Source organism: Thamnophis sirtalis, unplaced genomic scaffold, assembly GCF_051295495.1.
Source record: "Thamnophis sirtalis isolate CommonGarterSnake01/CBP01778 unplaced genomic scaffold, rThaSir2_p1.2 scaffold_8, whole genome shotgun sequence".
NCBI classification, from domain to species: Eukaryota; Metazoa; Chordata; class Lepidosauria; order Squamata; family Natricidae; genus Thamnophis; species Thamnophis sirtalis.
The window spans coordinates 83234277-83255421 of NW_028261388.1; the positions used below are offsets into that span (position 1 = coordinate 83234277).

General features: G+C 37.8%; 1 protein-coding gene across 1 annotated transcript in view; it reads right to left on the reverse strand.

Moving 5' to 3' along the window:
- The window catches only part of CDH12 (cadherin 12), a 409272-nt gene that overhangs the window by 6938 nt on the left and 381189 nt on the right, over positions 1-21145 (reverse strand). Inside the window, exons 9-11 of the mRNA XM_087721991.1 lie at positions 8054-8190; positions 3475-3596; positions 508-625 (exon numbers count right to left, since the gene is read on the reverse strand). Coding sequence (XP_087578117.1) covers positions 508-625; positions 3475-3596; positions 8054-8190 — 377 coding nt within the window. The remainder of the gene's footprint in view (positions 1-507; positions 626-3474; positions 3597-8053; positions 8191-21145) is intronic.

Genomic DNA, 21145 nt, shown 5'->3' on the forward strand with positions numbered 1-21145 from the left:
AATTTTTCCAGTCTGAGTGTGCCTCTTCATCTTTAAGGAAACTATGGGAGAATAAAGCCTAAGATCTCCCTCAAATTATACTTCTGCCTCAGATCCAAATTTTGCTTATCTAACCATTGTCGTGGTTGCAGCTCTTTCTCCGGTTCCTCAAGGTTATTCCTACAGCCTAATCACTCTGGAACATCCAGGGAAATTGCCAAAATTTTCCCTCTTCCTGAAAAAGACCCTTCTCATACCCAACTGTGCATCATACATATTATATTAGCCTGCCATTCTCATAGTATATGGGAAATCATTATTATAACCCAACTGCTTACTTTAGACATGTTGACTAGAACTGAAGTCATCCTACAACGCATTTCATCTATATAAAACAATTCTTTTTTTTCCCCTCAGCATCTAAGAAACAATTACACTTTGAAATAATGCACCTTCACGTGTATAAATGAATAACAGTAGGCAAGGACAGACTGGTCCCATAATTGTTTGAAGCATAAACCATCTTACTTGTGAAATCGTGGATTGTGAAATTTGGCTTTGTAGTAACTTCAGGAGATAGTCGAAAAGAAAACTTTTGCCCAGGAGGAGACAAATCCTTATCTGCCGCACCAATAACCTGAATTACCTAAACCCACAATGGGATTAAAAAATAAATGTATGAAAATAAAACAATTTGATAGTTAGATAACACAATAGAAGTAGAGAGTGAGATATTAACCCTAAGCTGAAATGTGGTTATTTTAATGAATAAGACCAGCCAATGTAGCCTAACATAATAATATTTATTTAGCAGATGTGCATGCTGTCCATCTCAAAGAACATTACTCTGCAACATGATCCATCTCTAGCAATAGGTTAAACGTGACTATTCCCTAGTACTAAGGAGAAATTTCCTGACAATTAGAACAATTAATCAGTTGAATGACTTCCTCCAGAAGTTGTGATTGCTCCAAAACAGGAAGGTTTTAAGAAGAAATTGGACAACACATTTGTTTGAAATGGTGTAGGGTTTCCTGCTTAAGCAAGGGGTTGGAGTAGAAGACTTCCATAGTCCCTTCTAGCTCTGTTGTTCTGTTAGTCTATTATTCTTCCTTTATTTAGAGATATCACTTAAGAGAAAGAATTTCTGAAGATATTAACAGTTGACTGGAGCATGGTTAGATAGCATTACATTCATCTTCTGAGGTTGAATGTCCCTCATATAACATTTGTGAATGTGCTTTTGTAGTAAAACTTGTAGGCTTCCATTAGTGATGTGACAAAAGATTTATCCTATCCTTTCAATTCTCAGAGAGAGAGAGAGGATTGCAAGATTGTCAGCTTTCTTCGCCCAGGCCTGGCAATGTTCCATTTTGAGGCCAATCTTTTTATTGTTTTGGAGATTTCTTGTTGCGTATCTACTGTATGTTCTAAGCATTTCACAGGAACAAATGCCATAAAAGGGACACATCCCATACAAGAAGTTTCCAGAAACAGATCTTTAAAAATAATGTATGGTATATACAGAGGAGAGTATCTTGTGTCCTTTGAGCAACAGTTTTGTACAAGAACAAAACTATTAGAGCTTAAGGGATTTGGAACATTGCATTTGATTCCACACAGCTTGTAAAACAGGACTGAATTATGGACTATAAGAGGCCAAAATGTCTTGTCTTTATCAACCTGAGTATATTTCAGCCTATCATTTTTTTTCCTAAGCTGACAAAGCAACTATAGTTTTTATAGGTTTGGTTCTAAGGTAAACAGCTTATACTCACACAAACTCGGTTCAGGAGTTGTCTAAAGACTTATTGTATAGTAGCCGAATATGTCTTTTGAAGGCCACTGTTAATTTGCTGAACAATGAATGCATTTTCCATTATAGTTCAAAAAGTAACCTGATATGACTTGGAAGGACTTTGGTCCCCATGCAAAAAAAAGTAATTTATATTATTGTGCAAAGGTAATTGACACAACCTATTTATTTTTCTAATGTATTCTTTGATGGGCTATCATACATGATAGAAAGCATCTTTGACTTGGTAGGTCAAACTTGTATGCAGTACACACCTGATGAAAAATATAAATCATGACCTGAATGATTGAAAATCTACACAGACATCTAGAACTTTCAGATTGTCTGTATTTATCACTCATTGCATTTTTTTTGGTCTGTTGTGGAACCTGGGGTATCTTTTAAGAGAGTGTCTGTCCTTCTCTGTTGAATTTTGAGGTTTTATTACATTAAACTACAACCTGAAATTCTTGGGTTGACTTTCATCACTTATAATATTCAGTTCTAATTCACCTTTACTGCGAGAGCCCGTTGTCTACAAAAGTCTGGATGTAATAATGGATTAGTTCTGAATAAATAATTAGAGGCTCCAAAGTCAAATAAAATTAATTTCATCTGGAGTTAAGTCAGTTGGTGATCTTAGACATACGGTAGCCTAACCTGGTTCATATTTTACTGTTTCTGAATGATAAAGATGGGAGTGCTCTTTGACAAAATATTACTTTTACACCACTAATTGTCTACTATAACCACAGCTAGTTAGGGATTTAAACCTCTTGGCAAGAGATACTGTATATATTCACAGATCTGCTGGGTCTTAAATACTTTAACATTTCTATATAGATTTCTCAGCTACTGCATATCATAGTGGTTAGAATGACACTGGCATGTGGTTTATAGACATCAGTTTTGAAATATTTATATTTGCTTCTGAACTCAATGTAAAATCCTATTATTTTATCCACAAGGCCTCAAATATTATTCAACCAGGATATCTGATTTTTTCTCTATTTTCTCTAGACTGCCCATAATTTGCAGTCTTCATCATGGATATTATCTTTAGCCATCTCCATTAAGAAAACCTAATTAGCTATATACACAAAAGACAACTTATTCTGCACTAGCTTCTGGATTATGGATTTCCCTGCAAGGAGCATGAGGAACTGAACATAAAACTAAGACAAAATAAAAAAATTGAAGCATTGTTTCACTGGCCTTCAATGGATTTTTGCATTGCTTTTGCTGCTCCCAGTTCTACTGGGAAATTATTATGGGAACATAGATACAATAATTATACCCTCCACTGTCAGTATGCAATATAGGATTAATTAAACTAATCTGTTTTTTAGAGTTGTGGCAAATCAATATTAGGCACCTATTTTAGATTGGTGGGTGAATCTTAAGAGCACATTCTAAATTTTCACATGAAATGGCATAATATCTTTTGCGCATGGACAAACTATCCATTTGCCAAGAGAAACTAGTCAGGCAATATACAAATTCATTTCTTATCACTGGACAATGCATTGGCTGTAAAAATCAATGATTAATAAGCATATAAATAAAACAGTAAATTATAGAATTTCAAGTAGGCTTTTTAAAATCAGTCTCTATACTTTGCTAACCATTATACTGTGTATTATGATATCCACATAATAGACTAGAACGCACATCTAATATTAAAAAAAAGAATAATATACCTGTCCCGGCCGTGCGTTTTCACACACATAAGATTCATAGGGTACTGTAATTTCTGGAGCAAATTCATTGACATCCAAGACATTTATGATGACATTAACTTTGCTGGTCAAGAGTGGATTGCCTATTAGGAAAATAATTTTACAACGGTCCATGAAATATTGGCATTGTTCTAGGCAATATTACATTGCACACAGCAATGAAAAATGGAAATGCTCATCCTTTTTTTTATATATATGTCCTTTTAGACTGATTTGGAAACTCTCTCATACGAAATGGACTGTGCCTGGTAATGATATAATGGCTGCACAGAAAACTTAGCTATACAATTTGTCATATTTATTAGGAAGCACTTATCGTGTTTTTGTTCTGCAGGAACTGAGTAAATATTTACAGTGTGTAATTCATGCAGGGATTGTATTCTTCCTTGTATAGAGTACAATAAATAACCGAGGAACTAGGATTAAGCAAGCATATACATACAGCACCTAAACAAACTATCATCACATTTTGTAGATAATATACCTACGTGGCATGACAAAACCGCGAAGCCCTTATCCGCGGAGACATAAGCGCGTCGCTAAAGCCGTGATGTCATCACCGTGTGTCATCACCGCCGCGACAACAGCGCAGCAACAGAAGGGCGATTTAAAACGGCACTGCGGCAGAAAGCCGATTTCAATTAAGGTAAGAGTTAGGATTAGGTTTAGGGGTTTGTTTTAGGGTTAGGTTTAGGGTTAGGGTTAGGTTTAGGTTTAGGTTTAGGGTTAGGTTTAGGGTTAGGTTTAGGGTTAGGGTTAGGGTTAGGGTTAGGGTTAGGTTTAAGGTTAGGTTTAAGGTTAGGTTTAGGGTTAGGTTTAGGGTACTGAGTGCTTGGGAATGCGAGGATTTGCCCTCCGTGATTATGTCATCTCGGTAGGGTAGCGTTTTTCCTTAGCGCTTAGAACGGCACGAATTAGTCTTCGCGCTTATGTCTCCGCGGATAAGGGCTTCGCGGATTTGTGGTGGAACCATATACCTATGCATGGTAAACAATTTTCCATAAAGAGAATGCTCCTCATATGCAGCTCATATATTCCGAAGGCAATTCAGTTACACATCAGTTTTAAAAAGGATACCCGGAATATATAACTATAATGTTTATATGATATTACTTTAGCTTTTAAAGAGATTGTAGCAATCCCAATGACATCATCAAACTCAGAGAACATCAAACTAAGCAAGAAAATAATACACAAATATTCTGTTGAACACTGAGAAGTGGTGTGTGTGAATGAGGCAACCTGGTTGCATTTTGACCAGGATTATTTTGAGTTTGTGGTACTCTGGTACTCAACTCCTCTGAAATTCATCCAATTTGAAACTCAATGCATTTTGATATGAAAATTTTGCCCCAGTACTCATCATTCTGGGTACTTGACACACAAGCTAGAACTTCTTGGTGTTGCCCTTCGACTCAATACATTATTACTCATGGGAAAAAATTGGTTGCTACTCCTCATTTTTGGTACTTATCAGGTCTCCCAGAACCAAATAATGATGAGTACTGAAGTAGCACTATAAACAGTATACTCAGAAGCATGAGGTCTTCCATGAATGAAATAAATCCATCCCAGCTCCCAGCAGGTCTGTGGTTCTGGTCTTCAGGAAGTGATACATATTAATAATGTGGGTACCTCATACTTTCACCCAAGTCAGCTTTAAAAATGAAATAAAAAAATGTAGAAGTTTAAATCAGAGTCTGGAGGCTATTAAAGGTTTTGATGGAGAAAAAACAAACTTAGATGGGTTGGATGGAGTTTGCATATGTCTACAAACATCAGGGGTGAGCACCTGTTTTAGATTTTACTACAAGGGCATTGCCTGGCTACAAGTTCAATGTCCCCAGGTGCTTGAACAGGGGTTACAATTAGGTGTAATATGATTTGAAGGTAGAACGAACTCTGTCAGGGAGGCAGAACATATTTTGGGTTGACTACTACAATACACTGCACTGCAATGAGTAAATTGGATCAGGTCAAAAAATGAAACGAAACTTTATATACACATATTTAATTAATTTGATTTAAATAAATTCATATGCATCCTTATTTAATAATTTTCCCAGTTTTCTCATTATCCAAAGGCATGCAACTTTGATTTATATAAATCTTGTAAAAAAGAATTTAGAATATATCTATGTCTATATCTATTTATCTATTTATCTATTTATCTATTTATCTATTTATCTATTTATCTATTTATCTATTTATCTATTTATCTATTTATCTATTTATCTATTTATCTATTTATCTATTTATCTATTTATCTATTATCTATTTATCTATTTATCTATCTATTTATCTATCTATCTATCTATCTATCTATCTATCTATCTATCTATCTATCTACATCTATCTATCTATCTATCTATCTATCTATCTATCATCTATCTATCTATCTATCTATCTATCTATCTATCTATCTATCTATCTATCTATCTATCTATCTATCTATCTATCTATCATCTATCTATCTAATTGCTGGAAGCAGAAACTACTCCAAGTTTTACATAGAACAGCAACACCTCCAGCCATTTTGGAACTAGATGGAAAATAATAACAAAAAAAAAAAGATTTTGAGAAAGAAAACAAGATTGATTTTTTGTTAAGCCTTGTATAGGGATGCTTGTTGACAGTTATCAGTCAATAATAGACTCGTTTAACATTTCTAAGATTTAAATGTTCTTAAATTGAATGTTCAAATTTGAAATATCAAAAAAGGAATTTAAACAAGGAAGGCAAAATAGTACACATCCCTAAGTTATGAGTGCATGTATCTCCCTTTATTGAACAAAAAATAATAATATTATAGTATGATATAGAATTGATTAATGATAAGTAAAAGGCACGAGATATAGATTTTTCTATTAATATTTAATATCAATGAGATTCAGATAAAAATGAAACCAGAGCCTCCATCAAGGTGTTTGAACTAGATTTTTGTTTACTTAACTAAATTTTTAATACTTAAAAACAATAATAGGCAGATTCAGGGAAAGCATATTCAAAACAAATCCCACTGAAACCAATGGGGTTTATTAATCATAACCATGATACATTTCCAGCGTATTTAGTTATGATTAATTTTTGCATGCCATACTTATAATGTTTAATCAGTAATTATACAAGCTTACAAGGGCACTGAAATAGCTTCAATAATTGTTCTTGGAAGCCCGCTTGTTTCTGAGTCATCATTATATTGTAGAGTCACATACCAGTTCACTCCTCCCCCCCCCACAAGACAAAAAAAAAGACTATTGAAACCTAATTAAACAGAATAATCAAAGAAGAAAAAAGAGGCATTTAAAGTTATTAAAATATGACTGGAAACAAACAGCTGGTGACTCATAATATTGCAATTAAGGCAGATTTCTTTATGCAGAGTGGAAAACAGTGGATTAAACCCTTAGTCTGAAAGGAAAAGCAGTTCACCGAACCTTACAACACATTCTCTGTTCATTGTAAAGCCTCCATCACTCTGTCCATATAATCGTCCCCATGGGGGTGGAGTCCCTTGTGATGCAATAGGATTTTTGCAATCCTTGGAGGCGCAATCCTTCCATTCTCTAGGGTTTCTGTTAAGCCGATCAGATGTATCCGAGTAAAATTAAACCCTTTTATGTATCTCTAGACACATATATTAAAGGTCAAAAAAGAACAAGTAAAATATATTAATGAAGTTGCATGCCCTGATATAAAGCCTACTTCACTTTTCCAAGCTTCCAAGGTTGAGCAAAAGGGGGGGGGGGAGAGACATCATGTCTTCCTGTAAGAAGCAGATTGAAGATGTACTCCAAGAGACTTCCAATTAGAGGAAAACAGAGCAGAGATAAAGACATAGATAAAGTGGTGATCCGTGTTTGCTTCGCCATTTCCAATGCCTCTAGTGAGCAGTAGGATAAAACACTTGATGCTTATGGAGTTGCTTCTACAATTATTCTTGGACTAGATTTGTAGCCACAAAGTATACCGAACTATCCCTGTCTACTCATCGCCTGCAATTGGAACGTCATTTGTTACTTTACACTGAAAACCAGAGGTCTTGGCTATTCTCAGAGAATGAATTACCTATATACATGGAGTAGATGGTAAATACGAGGCACACATCAATCCAAATTATAGACACACTATAGGGCACTAGATATGAGGCAACTGAATGAAAGTTCAGACTAAAACTAATAAAGACGCTATTTTTTTATGCCCCACAAAAGGAGAAAGAGGAATCATGTCTTCAATTTTAGCCGCTTATTCAATATTTTCTTTTCTCAGGGCTGAGAACTCTAAGAATGGAATCATGCTATAGGGAATGAGGCTAATTACTGACAAAAGATATAGATTATTCGAAACTGATCCCTAAAAGATCCCTAGGAGTCTTCCCCCCCAAAAATGTAGGAAATCTGCCGAATGAAGGGTTACGACGTGCTCTATTTCATAAGACAAAACAAAGGCATTTTTGCCAAATGATTGCATCAAAATGAACAAAACAATATAACAACGACAATTCCAGAAATGACATCTATCCGGTTTCTATTGTACTTACTAACTTTACTTGCAATTATTGAAAAATTGTACTGCGCAGTGTTCTCTCTATCAAGTAACTCATTTGTGGCAATAGTTCCTTCCATTCCATCTATAGTAAAGTAGCTATCCATATCATTCTTCCAGTCTATGAAGTACCTGCAGATGTAGAAGGATGAGAGGGAAGGAAATAGAAGAAACAATAGAAGTTGACAGCCTCTATAATCATTTACAATAATAGCATTTGGTGCATCTAAGTGGTTTTCTTATTCTACTCTTCAGAAGTTGTTTCTCTGCTTTGTAATAAAGAAGCAACGATTGCATTAATACCATGTCAGAAGGCTAAATGGAAAACAATGAAAGATAGACTTGAGGGGGAAAAATTAACAGGGAATATGTAAACATTTTAATTGTATTTCCAATAAAATCATTCAGAATTGTGTTCTGGAGTGCAGTTCCACAGCATTTCTCTTCGCCAGAGAGATCATCAAATTTTAGAACATTTTTTTTAAATCTCGCAGTAATTTGGTTACTGTTGCTTCTAAATCCAATTTAAACACTTTTACTGGCTGTCTTTTTCCTAATCTAGCAGGAATGTGTCATTTTCCAGTATGCTTCCACTGTTCGTTGTTTTTTGTTATTATTTTGTAGGTTTCCATCTACTTTGTTTGTCTTATCGATTGGAAGTGATTTTAATGGAATATAAACAAAAATATTGACTAGTCTTGCACCTAAATTGAGTTTTCATGTTATTATTGATTCAGAAATCTGAGGATTGGCATAGACTGGAAACGAATTACTGAGTAAACAATTGAAGCAACAAATAAGTCAATCTAATCTCAAGCACCATGAATACATACGATTTTTTATTTGGGGAAGTATTTTAAATGTGTCATAATAAAGGCTGCCTGAAAAGGCAGGGGATTTGTGCACTGAGCAAACCTGGTAAGAATAGTATTACTATAAAAAACAGGTACCACGGAAGTTGCTAAAAGATTAATGGCTGATGTTAGCAAAGGACTATTTCTAATGGTATTTGAGTGTAATACAAGTAAAAACAGCAACTACTAAGGATAATGGGTGAAAGGCAAACCTGCAGAGAATTGCAACACATTGCATTACCATTATTTAACATAATACTGTTTAAATAGAGGCCCAGGATTAGTGAGGGATAATTCAGGAACGGAATCAGAATTTATTAACCATTTTTATTAAAGAATAGCTCTTTGTGCTAGAGCAAGTCGTTAAATTTGTGTGCATAGAAGACGGCAGTCTACAGTTTACACACCACCTCTTAAATAACAATAATAAAATAAATATAGAGGTTTCATAGTTCAATGTACGTCATGTGAATTTTGCTTTGGTTTTGTTCAGTTGGATGATTTACTATTAATCATGAAAATTCAAATGTCCCTTCTGAATCCATTGAAATGTAATCTTAAATATGTGTTGATAGGAGTCAAGCTAATATCAGTGACAGCAAGCAAGTAAATAGATGTGTACCGTGACCCGATAAATGTGCGCATGACAAAAGTGCGCCGACAAAACCGTGGCGAGAAAACCGTGACATCATAAACACGCCCACAACATCACGCCGACAAAAACGCGCCCACAAAAGCACGATTTAAGTTAAGGTAAGAGTTAGGTTTAGGGTTAGGTTTAGGTTTAGGTTTAGGGTTAGGGTTATGGTTATGGTTAGGGTTATGGTTATGGTTAGGGTTAGGGTTAGGTTTAGGGTTAGGGTTAGGGTTAGGTTTAGGGTTAGGGTTAGGGTTAGGGTTATTAGGTTGTTATTAGTTGTTTGTTGAAGGTGAGCTTTTGTTGGCGCGCTGTTTTTGGCGTGCTTCTGTGCACATTCGTCGATGCAATTTCGATCTTGCGGTTTTCTCACTGCAGTTTCGTCGGCACGCTTTTGTCGAGCGTGCATTTGTCGGTGAGCCGATGTGTACCAATACAAAATCACAGGTTGTGAAGTGCTGGTGTTGCGGTGATATTATTACCGCAATAATATCGAAAATGAGTTAGGACTGTGTTCATGCTAATTGAAAGCAAACCAACCATGCATCAGCTTAGTATAACTTCTGAACTGTGTTTATATAAAAACTGGTATTCTTTCAAGATTCAATTACAAGAGCCCATGAACTTCAGATCAATTAACCCTGAGCTGCCACAAGATGTACCATCGAAAAATTCCTCACTACAGGCATGCAAGAGCCAAAGTGGTGCAGTGGTTAGGCGGGCCACTTCAGCTGACTGTTATCTGCAGTTCAGCGGTTCTAATCTTACTGGCTCAAGGTTGACTCAGCCTTCCATCCTACCGAGGTGGGTGAAATGAGGACCCAGACTGTGGGGGCAATATGCTGATTCTGTAAACCGCTTAGAAAGGGCTGAAAGCCCTATGAAGCAGTATATAAGTCTAACTGCTATTGCTATTGCTATATCTATCTATCTATCTATCTATCTATCTATCTATCTATCTATCTATCTATCTATCTATCTATCTATCTATCTATCGGATTGTTGGGGGTGATATGCTGACTCTGTAAACCGCTTAGTGAGGGCTGAAAGCCCTATGAAGCAGTATATAAGTCAAACTGCTATTGCTATGGTTTTGCTGCAAACTGGAAATAAATACAAAGAATGTAAATGCAGTTTAGTTGACAAGTGCCTAAAGTCTGACAATGAGCAGGCAACTCTTGCATCTTGATTGTAATTATCCCCAGGGAGATCCATTGTAGTTTCAAATTGTCATTAAGCAACCTCTCATAAGTGCAAGGACTATCTGTATTCAGTATATATGCCCTATTGTTAGTTGTGGATCCAAATGATTTGCTGCAAATGTTAGATTGAATAATGTAACAAGGAGCCATGGATTTAAAAAATTAATACACCAAAGGCCAAGACAAAAGCATTTGACAGGAAAAATAGAATTAATGATTTTAAGTTATTCTTAACTGGCAAAAAAAAAGAGATAATGTACTTTCATAGAACTTTGGCTAAAGGTGGAGAAATGGATGGAGAAATGAATTGTAACTTTTGGCAGAAACATAGTGAATATCTAATTGTCTTTTTTACGTGGAAAAAGGAAGGACAAGTGTTAAAGGAAGGGACAATTGCTTTCTGTTTGATTTGATAAATGGAAATGAGAATTGGGGATGGCAAGCGAAACATAAAATTAAGTGGAATTCAGTGGGAATGTAACAGTTCAGAAATGTGTATGGCAAAATACAAAGAAATAACCCGAAGAATGGATAAATCCTGAATTAATATAGACTGAATACAAGAGTGACTTATCAGCATGGAACAAATACATGGGAATAAATTGGCCAAATAGAAAGAGTAAATTATTGAATCACAAAATAAATATATGAAGGAAGAAATGACATCCTTTTCTCACTAGCATATTCTACTATAGACGCAATGAAAATGGGAGAGGAATAATGTTACGTTTCCATGCAGCCAGCTCACTCCTAGGATTTAGCAAGTTCAAGACCAGAGGGTCCAACTTGCATTGAGGCATGAAAGGCTGTGGAAACCAGGCAGAGGACAAAGAAAAGGAAATAGAACAAAATGATTCAAAGGGACTCTGTCTTAATTGGCTTACCATAAATCAACCTGGGAACTTACCATTAGGATTTAGGATTTTAGGATTTTATTGTCATTTATAGGCCGCCCTTTTCCCTGAGGGGACTCAGGGCGGCTTACAATTCATGGGAAGGGAGTGCAAGACAGAACATGAAATAATATGTGAATAAAAATAAAACGATAAAACACAACATTCATTCAGCATTCGGGTGGGGCGGATGAAAATCTTATCCCCAGGCCTGCCGGGATAGCCAGATCTTAAGGGCTGTGTGGAAGGTCTGGACGGTGGTGAGGGTGCGAATCTCTATGGGGAGATCGTTCCAAAGGGTCGGAGCTGCTACTGAGAAGGCTCTCCTCCGCGTAGTCGCCAGTCGGCACTGACTGGCGGATGGAACTGGGAGGAGGCCCACTCTGTGCAATCTGATGGGGCGAAGGGAGGTAATCGGCAGAAGGCGGTCTCTCAAGTACTCAGATCCACTACCATGGAGGGCTTTATGGATGGTAAGTAGCACCTTTAGTTTTCAAGATCAAGTTCTTTTCCTGATTAGCATTTAGAGTCCTCATGGAATCTACACTATTCTCACTTTTTGTTAGCTACAAACAGCTTACAGGCCACTTTCCTCCTAAGTGAGTTCTCATCTATATTATATTGCATTATATTTTTATAACACTACAATTCATCTGACTCAAAGTGGGTTACAAGTCAGTAAATAACTATAGTAGTAATCAAAGAATACAAAGCAAAATGATATGTAAATTCTTCCATAGTAAATGCATCATCCCACAATATAACCAGAGGGGGTTGAGCCGAGGTGGCGCAGTGGTTAGGGTGCAGTACTGCAGGCCACTTCAGCTGACTGTTATCTGCAGTTCAGCGGTTCAAATCTCACCGGCTCAGGGTTGACTCAGCCTTCCATCCTTCCGAGGTGGGTAAAATGAGGACCCGGATTGTTGGGGGCAATATGCTAACTCTGTAAACCACTTAGAGAGGGCTGAAAGCCCTATGAAGCGGTATATAAGTCTAACTGCTATTGCTATTGCTATTGATCCTGGTTCGGCCCGGATTGGTTGAACCGGTAGTCGTGGCGGTGGGAGGCTCCCCCCACCTGCCTGGACACTTCTGCGCATGTGCAGAAGCGTCTCACGCGCTCCTGAATGAACCAGTAGTAAAAAAATTGGAAACCCACCACTGAATATAACATACAAGATTCAATATTCATGGTGCTGCAATTCACTTAGGACAAGAAAATTATTAGTTTTTGGAGGCTTTCTGAAATAGCTGGATGGTAACAAATTTCTGGAAAAAATTGGAGAAAATGATCTCTTTTCCCTCAGCACTCTTGTCTCTTCTCAGTCATCTACTTGATGAGGTCCAGGTCTGTTCCTCTGCTTAATGAGGATGCAATTTGGTGAATTCTCCAGTACCCTTATTAAGAGACTGCAGAATTTGGGCAACCACACAAGGAACACATTTAGCAATGTATCCTTGGGCAATATTCCAAGCACAGAGTCAAGTAATCTTACGTACATGGTCGAGATTCAAGGAAATGCAGAAAAAGAAATTGCAATGGCTACTATCAAGATATAGTCAATTTAATTTACTAAGCAAGCCTGGAAATCTTCTATGCAGTTAGTTAGAGCTTTCAAGATTTTTTTTTCACCTGCAGTAGCAGTAGCTAATGCTTGACTCTGACACTGGCCACATTCTGGTACTTGCATGGATACCTTCATCTTCTTCATGTGAGCTATAAATGTCCCTATTTAAAAAGGAAATACTGTACATTTAATACAGCTAATTCAGAGGTGGGTAGGAACCAGTTTGGTTATAAGCCGCGGACCACCTGTACAATGAAAGTTCTGTAGCTGGCTCTAATTTTGCCCTTAGGCTATCATATGTATATATGTTCTTAGAAGGACTATTTAAGAGTGAAGACACCCTCCAGCAGAGGTGGGTTCCTACCAGTTCGCACCTATTCGGTAGAACCGGTTCGTTAAATCTACTGAACTGGTTAGAAGAGGTTCCACCAGTGGACCCGGAAAGCAGGCCACACCTACAGAAGAGCTTCCAAAAATTTTTGAAACCCACCACTGCCACACACACACACACACACACACACACACACACACACACAGACTGACGCAGAGAGAGAGAGAGAAAGAGAAAGAAAGGAAGAAACAAATAAATAAAAAAGAAAAAGAGTGAGAGAGAGATGAAAGAAAAAAAGAAAAAAGGGACAGAGACAAAAGAAAGGAAAGAGAGAGAGAGAGAGAGAGAGAGGGAGAGAGAGAGAGAGAGAACACATGACCGGCAAGTCACTCCCACCAGGTCACATGGCCAGCAAGCCACTTCCACGAATGAGGCCACACCCAAAGAGTAGGTTCCAAAAAATTTTCAAACCCAACACTGAGCTAATTCTATTCCAAGTACAATCTTGGCTATCCATTTTTCATGTAGTCTATGTAGGAAGGAGCCATACTCAATACCACAAGGGCAACCTCCCATATATGATAAAGGGAGCCCCTCCCTTGAAAATAATTTGATTAGCTAATTTTATCTAATATTTGCCTATGAAAACTGTGGGTTCAATATATTTTGGTATTAAATTGCTATTTAAATTGCTAAATAGCCTGTGCTCACAAAGGTCTGTGTTTCTACCTAAAAGGGCCTTTTAGAATAGATGCTGACCTAGAATCTGTGAATAATGAAATCCTTTAAAGTTTGAACTCAATTCTTTATCTTTTGTTTGTTCGTCTTTCCTCTGGCTGCTTGTGTGACAGCAGGTATGATGTGAGTTACTCTGACCTGAGCAAGCACGGTTTTGCTGCAAATGCCCAAGATGCGAAGGGCTCATTTGATTTGACAGGATGCAAAAACTAATTTGCACAGATAACCCTAGAGGTTCAAAGAGTCAAATGAAGCAGAGTGAGGGGAGAAAGAGTTGCTAATGTTTCCCAGAGAAGAAGACAGGTCACGTCTCTTTTCAAACAAATTTGTCTGTGCACAAGAGGAGGTGAAAAAGTGACTACGTTGCAGCCATCAACACATCCTAATTGCTGTCTAAACATTTCATCACTCACCGCCCTGTTTTTCTTAGATGAATTGTGCATTTATTAAACAAATTGTCTTGCCAAATTTGTTGTCATCTCTTTATTTCTCATAATGAATTCAATAATGCATCAATATATTTTCCTTCCTTCCTTCCTTCCTTCCTTCCTTCCTTCCTTCCTTCCTTCCTTCCTTCCTTCCTTCCTTCCCTCCCTCCCTCCCTCCCTCCCTCCCTCCCTCTCTTCCTCCCTTCTTTTTAAACCATATTAGATTATGATGATTTTCAGGCTATGATAACGGAACAAAAAACAGAAGGGAGAAAGTCAGCCCTCCACCTCAATGTCACAGAGATTTCTCAGCAGACGTTTTACTCACAATATGTGGAACCATTTTAGTACAGAAAAATAATTAGAATGAATGTCAACAAGAGAAAAAAAATATTAGAATGTATACCAACGGGAGAGGATGTAGGAGAGAATTTGCCATTACACCGTATTGGTCCAGAATGTTTTCCAGTGTCAATATAGGATAAATCTACGAAAAATGTATCATATATATTTCCCTATATACAAAATTCTGAGTATTTTTGAAGTCCTGTTACACTTTTAGACACTATTTTTTAAAAATAATACAAATAGTTTTACTTTCCTCATACAATTTAGAGTCCTCACGACGCCTCATACAATTATGAGTATACCAAAAATCAGATTCAACCCAAAGGAGACTTTTAAGATGAAAAAAATAAATTTAAAAAATGGTTTTCTTGGCAAATGGATCCTAAATCTGACATAGTGGAGAACACGACCCTAAAGTCTAAAAATATGTAACAATCTTGTTCCGTTCAGTTTGTAATTATATCTATCCAATTTGCTCTTCTTCCAGTGTATGGTTTTTCTCTTTCCACAATCCTGATGAAAACCAGCAGTTAACACTTGTTTTATTTTATTTTTTTAAAAACTGTTTTGGTTTTGTCCAAACAAGAAAAATAATCTCAGCATTATCATCATCTTTTGAAAATACTCTCCTTTTCCCCCCTATTCTTTAAATCAGTGGATTTCCTTTCCACTGTAGCTATTATCTTTTGATTCCCATATGTCAAATCTAACAGATTTGGAAGTCTTTGTTCATTATAGAATATGGACTTAGTGTTTCTCCTGCCAAAATGAACTGTTTTTGGATTGTTTTGCGTTCTGGAGTTATGCCATCTGTTGTACAAAGCACAGATCTATTGTCTTGTTTCTCTCTCTGTGTTTTGCAGATTATAGATCAGTGTAATAGGCAGTGTGAAGGCTAAAGCTGTGTCTGGGAAGTATCTGAGAGAAAATGAATTAATTTGCAATGAAATCGCACACCACATTTATATTGGTGATTGCATAGAGAAAAGCATATCATCTTCCTAAAGACCTGTTTCTTTTCTACTTCTTTCTCCTAATTCCAACTTTGCAAGTTTCTCTTTTACAATATTTCGAAACTGACATAACAGATTATTCACCCCGACAAGGCAAACTCGATCTTTAAAAGCTAACACAGCATAATAATGGTTGCAAGACGCACTCAGAAGTTGTAATCACACAAAAATTGTCTGGAAGTAATTTACGATTTTACTAACATCTATTTATTGACTTTCAATTTAAATTAGGGACATAAACCTTATGTAGTAGTGAAGGGTAACGCATCATTAACTAAGACCTACATATATTTTCTGCCCCTCAGTTATACCAGGGAATAAATAAGCAAAATCAGGTTAATAAACTGGCTACTACTAAAAAAATCTTGAAAACTACAATCCTTTTATTTTTTAAAAAAAATATCATATTTTTTTAAATAGCAATAACAGTAGACTTATATACCGCTTCATAGGGCTTTCAGCCCTCTCTAAGTGGTTTACAGAGTCAGCATATTGCCCCCAACAACAATCCGGGTCCTCATTTTACCCACCTCGGAAGGATGGAAGGCTGAGTCAACCCTGAGCCGGTGAGATTTGAACCGCTGAACTGCTGATCTAGCAGTCAGCCTGCAGTGCTGCATTTAACCACCGCGCCACCTTGGCTCTTTAAGTACTAGTACATCTTGTACATAAGTGTAAATGTGAGGGTACAACTAAAGCATTTTTATTCACGTAAATAGAACCATCTAGTTGTGCTTATGTGAAAATAGGAAGTCCTCACTCCCTGACCAGTAATATCGATGCTGAGAACCTTGTCACTAAGCAAAATATGTGGCTAAGGCAGACTTACGACTTCACTTCTGCTTCCATGGTTCAGCAAATCACAATGGTTATTATGTGAGACATCACACGATTGTAACTTGTGTTTTTATTGTCAGCTTCTCTATTGATTCCGCTTATCAGAAAGTGGTCTAAATCACACAAATGCCAATGACGTGACTGTGGAACACTGCAACACACTTGTAAACACTCCCAGTTAGGAAATGCCTGAATATCAATTATGTGGCATATATGACACAGTTACAGCAGTTATAAATGTGAGGATTTGTTGCACTTAGCTGAGTGTCAGAAGGGCTCCTCTGAACCCATGGCTCCCCAAAACTGAAGCATGTTCTCTTGAAAGCTCAACGCAGTTGCGTCAAAAGGCTATTGTGTGTTTCATTGGCAATTCTGACAGGGACAAAAAAAAATTAAGCAAACTTTTGGAAAGCCTATGCAGAAAAGTCAGCAGACAGTGTGATAGTTCTGTATAGGATTTCCATCTATCCCTATCCATATCTGTATCATCTCTGTTCCCTCTGTACATATCTGTCTGTCTGTCTAGCTGTCTGTCTAGCTCTCTAGTTATCACCTGGAAATTTTATTAGATTTATATCAGAGGTGGGTTCCTACCAGTTCACACCTATTCGGTAGAACCAGTTCGTCAAATCTACCGAACCGGTTAGAAGAGGTTCCACCAGTGGACCCGGAAAGCAGGCCACACCTACAGAAGAGGTTCCAAAATTTTTTGAAACCTACCACTGGTTCTTGGATATGATTATTCTACACTATCATGCTCTTATTTATAAAACTCAGGGCCTCTGTGAAAGGTAAGGATGACTACTGCGTTTGTGGTACAATCAGAACATTGCGTGTGTTGAAGTTGTTTTAACGCAAACCAAAGATGCCTTTTAAAAAACAAGTTTACATCCTATTCTTATGCATGCCAGTGCTGTGTGTCAGGTAATTTAAGGTGGTTCTGACAAGTGTCGTTGGCATCTTCATATCCGGTCACATGGGCGGCAAGCCACTCCCATCCGGTCACATGGGTGGCAAGCCACTCCCATCCGGTCACATGGGTGGCAAGCCACTCCCACAAAGGAGGCCACACCCACAGAGTAGGTTCGAACAATTTTTGAAACCCACCACTGATAGATACATACATACATACATACATACATACATACATACATACATACATACATACATACATACTTGCAGCAGGATTACCCAACATCATTCCACTTGTCTAGTGTAGCTCTTCCCCCAAAAGAACCACTGGCAATCTGGCCTTCTCTTCTATCTCTTCCTCACGTGACCAGCCCAACCTGTCCTGGCCCAGGCCTTGGGACCTCTTCCACCATCTCACCAATACTGTTGCTTCATCAACATGTCTTCTAAAACCCAGTGAGAGGTCTATCCAGTCTTTCTCTTGTGGCAGCCAGGATGCAATCTCTAGGCCAATAGCAGCCATCCTCTCTTCCATGGGGTGGCAATCTCGTAATCTCTATTTTTTTCCTGAAGGAGCGCAGCCTCTTTCCCTTGTAGCAGTGTTGTTCTTTCTGCTCCCTCTCACTCCTCTTTTTCCTCAGCTTCCCCTAAGTTCTGCTTTACTCCAACTCCTTCAAGCTGTCCTCTTTTTTAAAAAGTTCCCTGAAGCTGTCCTCTTACTCTTCCTGCTGCGGACTATCTTGCCCGGGGGGGGGGGGGAATGTCCCTCAGGATCTCTTCCTGTCTCCATTCCAGGGTCCCAACAAGCTAGGCAACCAGGGAAATTGATAATAGAGCATGCTCCACTAACTACACCAGGCAGTAATAATACAGAAAGATGAAGGAGGTAGATGACCCTTTGATGTCATTGGCAAAGGCATCCATTCATACTGTTTAGGATAAAGCAATGGCAAATAGCAGTTAGACTTATGTACCACTTCATAGGGCTTTCAGCCCTCTCTAAGCGGCTTACAGAGTCAGCATATCACCCCCACAGTCTGAGTCCTCATTTTACCCACCTCAGAAGGATGGAAGGCTGAGTCAACCTTGAGCCGGTGAGATTAGAACCGCTGAACTGCAGATAGCAGTCAGCTGAAGTGGCCTGCAGTACTGCACCCTAACCACTGTGCCACCTCGGGTCTTACTAAACTACTGGAGGTTTTTAAACAAGAAAATGACATGGATAGAATAAAAAAAATATTGAGAATATTGTACTAGATTATGAGACACTCAGATCAGATGGCACTTTTAGAATACAAAGATGTTTATGATGTTACTAGATTAAAAGGCCTCTGGGGTTTCTAACTGCTGATGTTACCACACCAGACGTGAAAATCCAAAGCTGCAAAGACTGAATTATAGTGGGAATAGCTAATGTGAAAGCATGAACATAGGAACGCTCAACACAGTGAAGATGAAACAACTTCACATTGACATCTTAAGCATCAGTGAATTGAGGACCAATGGGAATTCACATTTTCAGTCCGAAAAATCAGCTGTTCACTGTGCACGACATTGAAAACAAAAAAGCAACTATGTTACTTTTGTAGTTAGGAAGGGTATAGCAAGAACAGAATTTGAATACAGTGCAATAGTGATTGAATAATATCAATTTGTGGACCGTTCTTCACTATGACAATTGTCCACATTTATAATCCAATCACTGTTGCAGAAGATAATGTTTGTCAAAACATTGAAATAAGGTATGCCTTATGGAATGCCAAAGTTGGAAATATTGAAGAAAATATAGTTGTATTCTATGGTTTAAGAAGCTGAAATGAAGCAGGATAACAATTGATCAAACTCTGCCAATTCAATTATTTCTTCGTTGCTAACACTATCTTCAAACAAACCAAAACAATGCCTCTGAACATGGAAATGATGAACATGGAGTACATGGGAATAAAATTGACTATACTATTAGCAATAGCAATAGCAGTTAGACTTATATACCACTTCATAGGGCTTTCAGCCCTCTCTAAGCAGTTTACAGAGTCAGCATATCGCCCCCCACAGTCTGGATCCTCATTTCACCCACCTCGGAAGGATGGAAGGCTGAGTCAACCTTGAGCCGGTGAGATTTGAACCGCCGAACTGCAGATAGCAGTCAGCTGAAGTGGCCCGCAGTACTGCACCCTAACCACTGCGCCACCTCGGCTCAAGCTAAAGAAGAAGAAGAAAAGGCCACCTTGGACATATACAACTCTTTAAAGGAGAACATCAGGAATTTCTTTGAAGTCATTGAACCTCATTGAAAAAGAGCCAGAGAAAATGGGGAATGAACTTTAAGACGTTATGGATGAATGTGACAATATGAAGAAACAATGTTTGAATAAACCAGGGGAATTCACAAGAAGAGAAGCCAACGCCAAAAAAAAGTGAAAAATCTTGGGGAGGAATTTAATCAAAGTTCAGTTCCTTCCCAACACAGAGCTGTTGAAAGTGACAATAACTGGATTTGAAGACATGAACAAATGACATAGGAAGAGGTATACAGACACGCAAAATAAAGTAATTTTTTTTCTAAAGATCTGTAAACTTAAAATGAAGTCCCAATCTTGCACTGATATGCTAAAAGATACTAATGGACCGAAAGAAACAAATTCAGAGAAGAATCAAAATGCAAGACACCCTACAAAACCTTCCTTGCTTACAAGAATCTCAAGTCCTAGGTAAGCATGAGTGGAATATTCATGAAAATATGGTAGGAGAATCCAAGAAGACAATTTGATGACAATGGATATCACAGAATTAACAATTAACATGCTTCCCTTAAGGCGCAAATGACCAGATTCAAATTATTATATTTCAAACACTATGTGAAAACCGAGTTTTCTGAAGAAGGCTCTGATGCTGGGAAAAGTGGCGCAATGGTTGGAGTGCAGCACTGCAGGCTACTTCAGCTGACTGCAGTTCTGCAGTTCGGCTGTTCAAATCTCACCGGCTCAAGGTTGACTCAGCCTTCCATCCTTCCGAGGTGGGTGAAATGAGGACCCGGATTGTTGGGGGCAATATGCTGACTCTGTAAACCGCTTAGAGAGGGCTGAAAGCCCTATGAAGCGGTATATAAGTCTAACTGCTATTGCTATTGCTAAAAGTACAAGGGAAAATCAAAAGAGGGAGAACAGCCACAGGCTGGATGGGCTCAATTAGATAATAGTTGGAAGATCTCAAGGATCACTATAGGGACATGTCATTATGCAGAATATTTAAATCAACCAACCAATCAATCAATTGATCAACTGAGCAAGGAGAACAATCCTGGTGCACTTAGATTGTTTTTATAT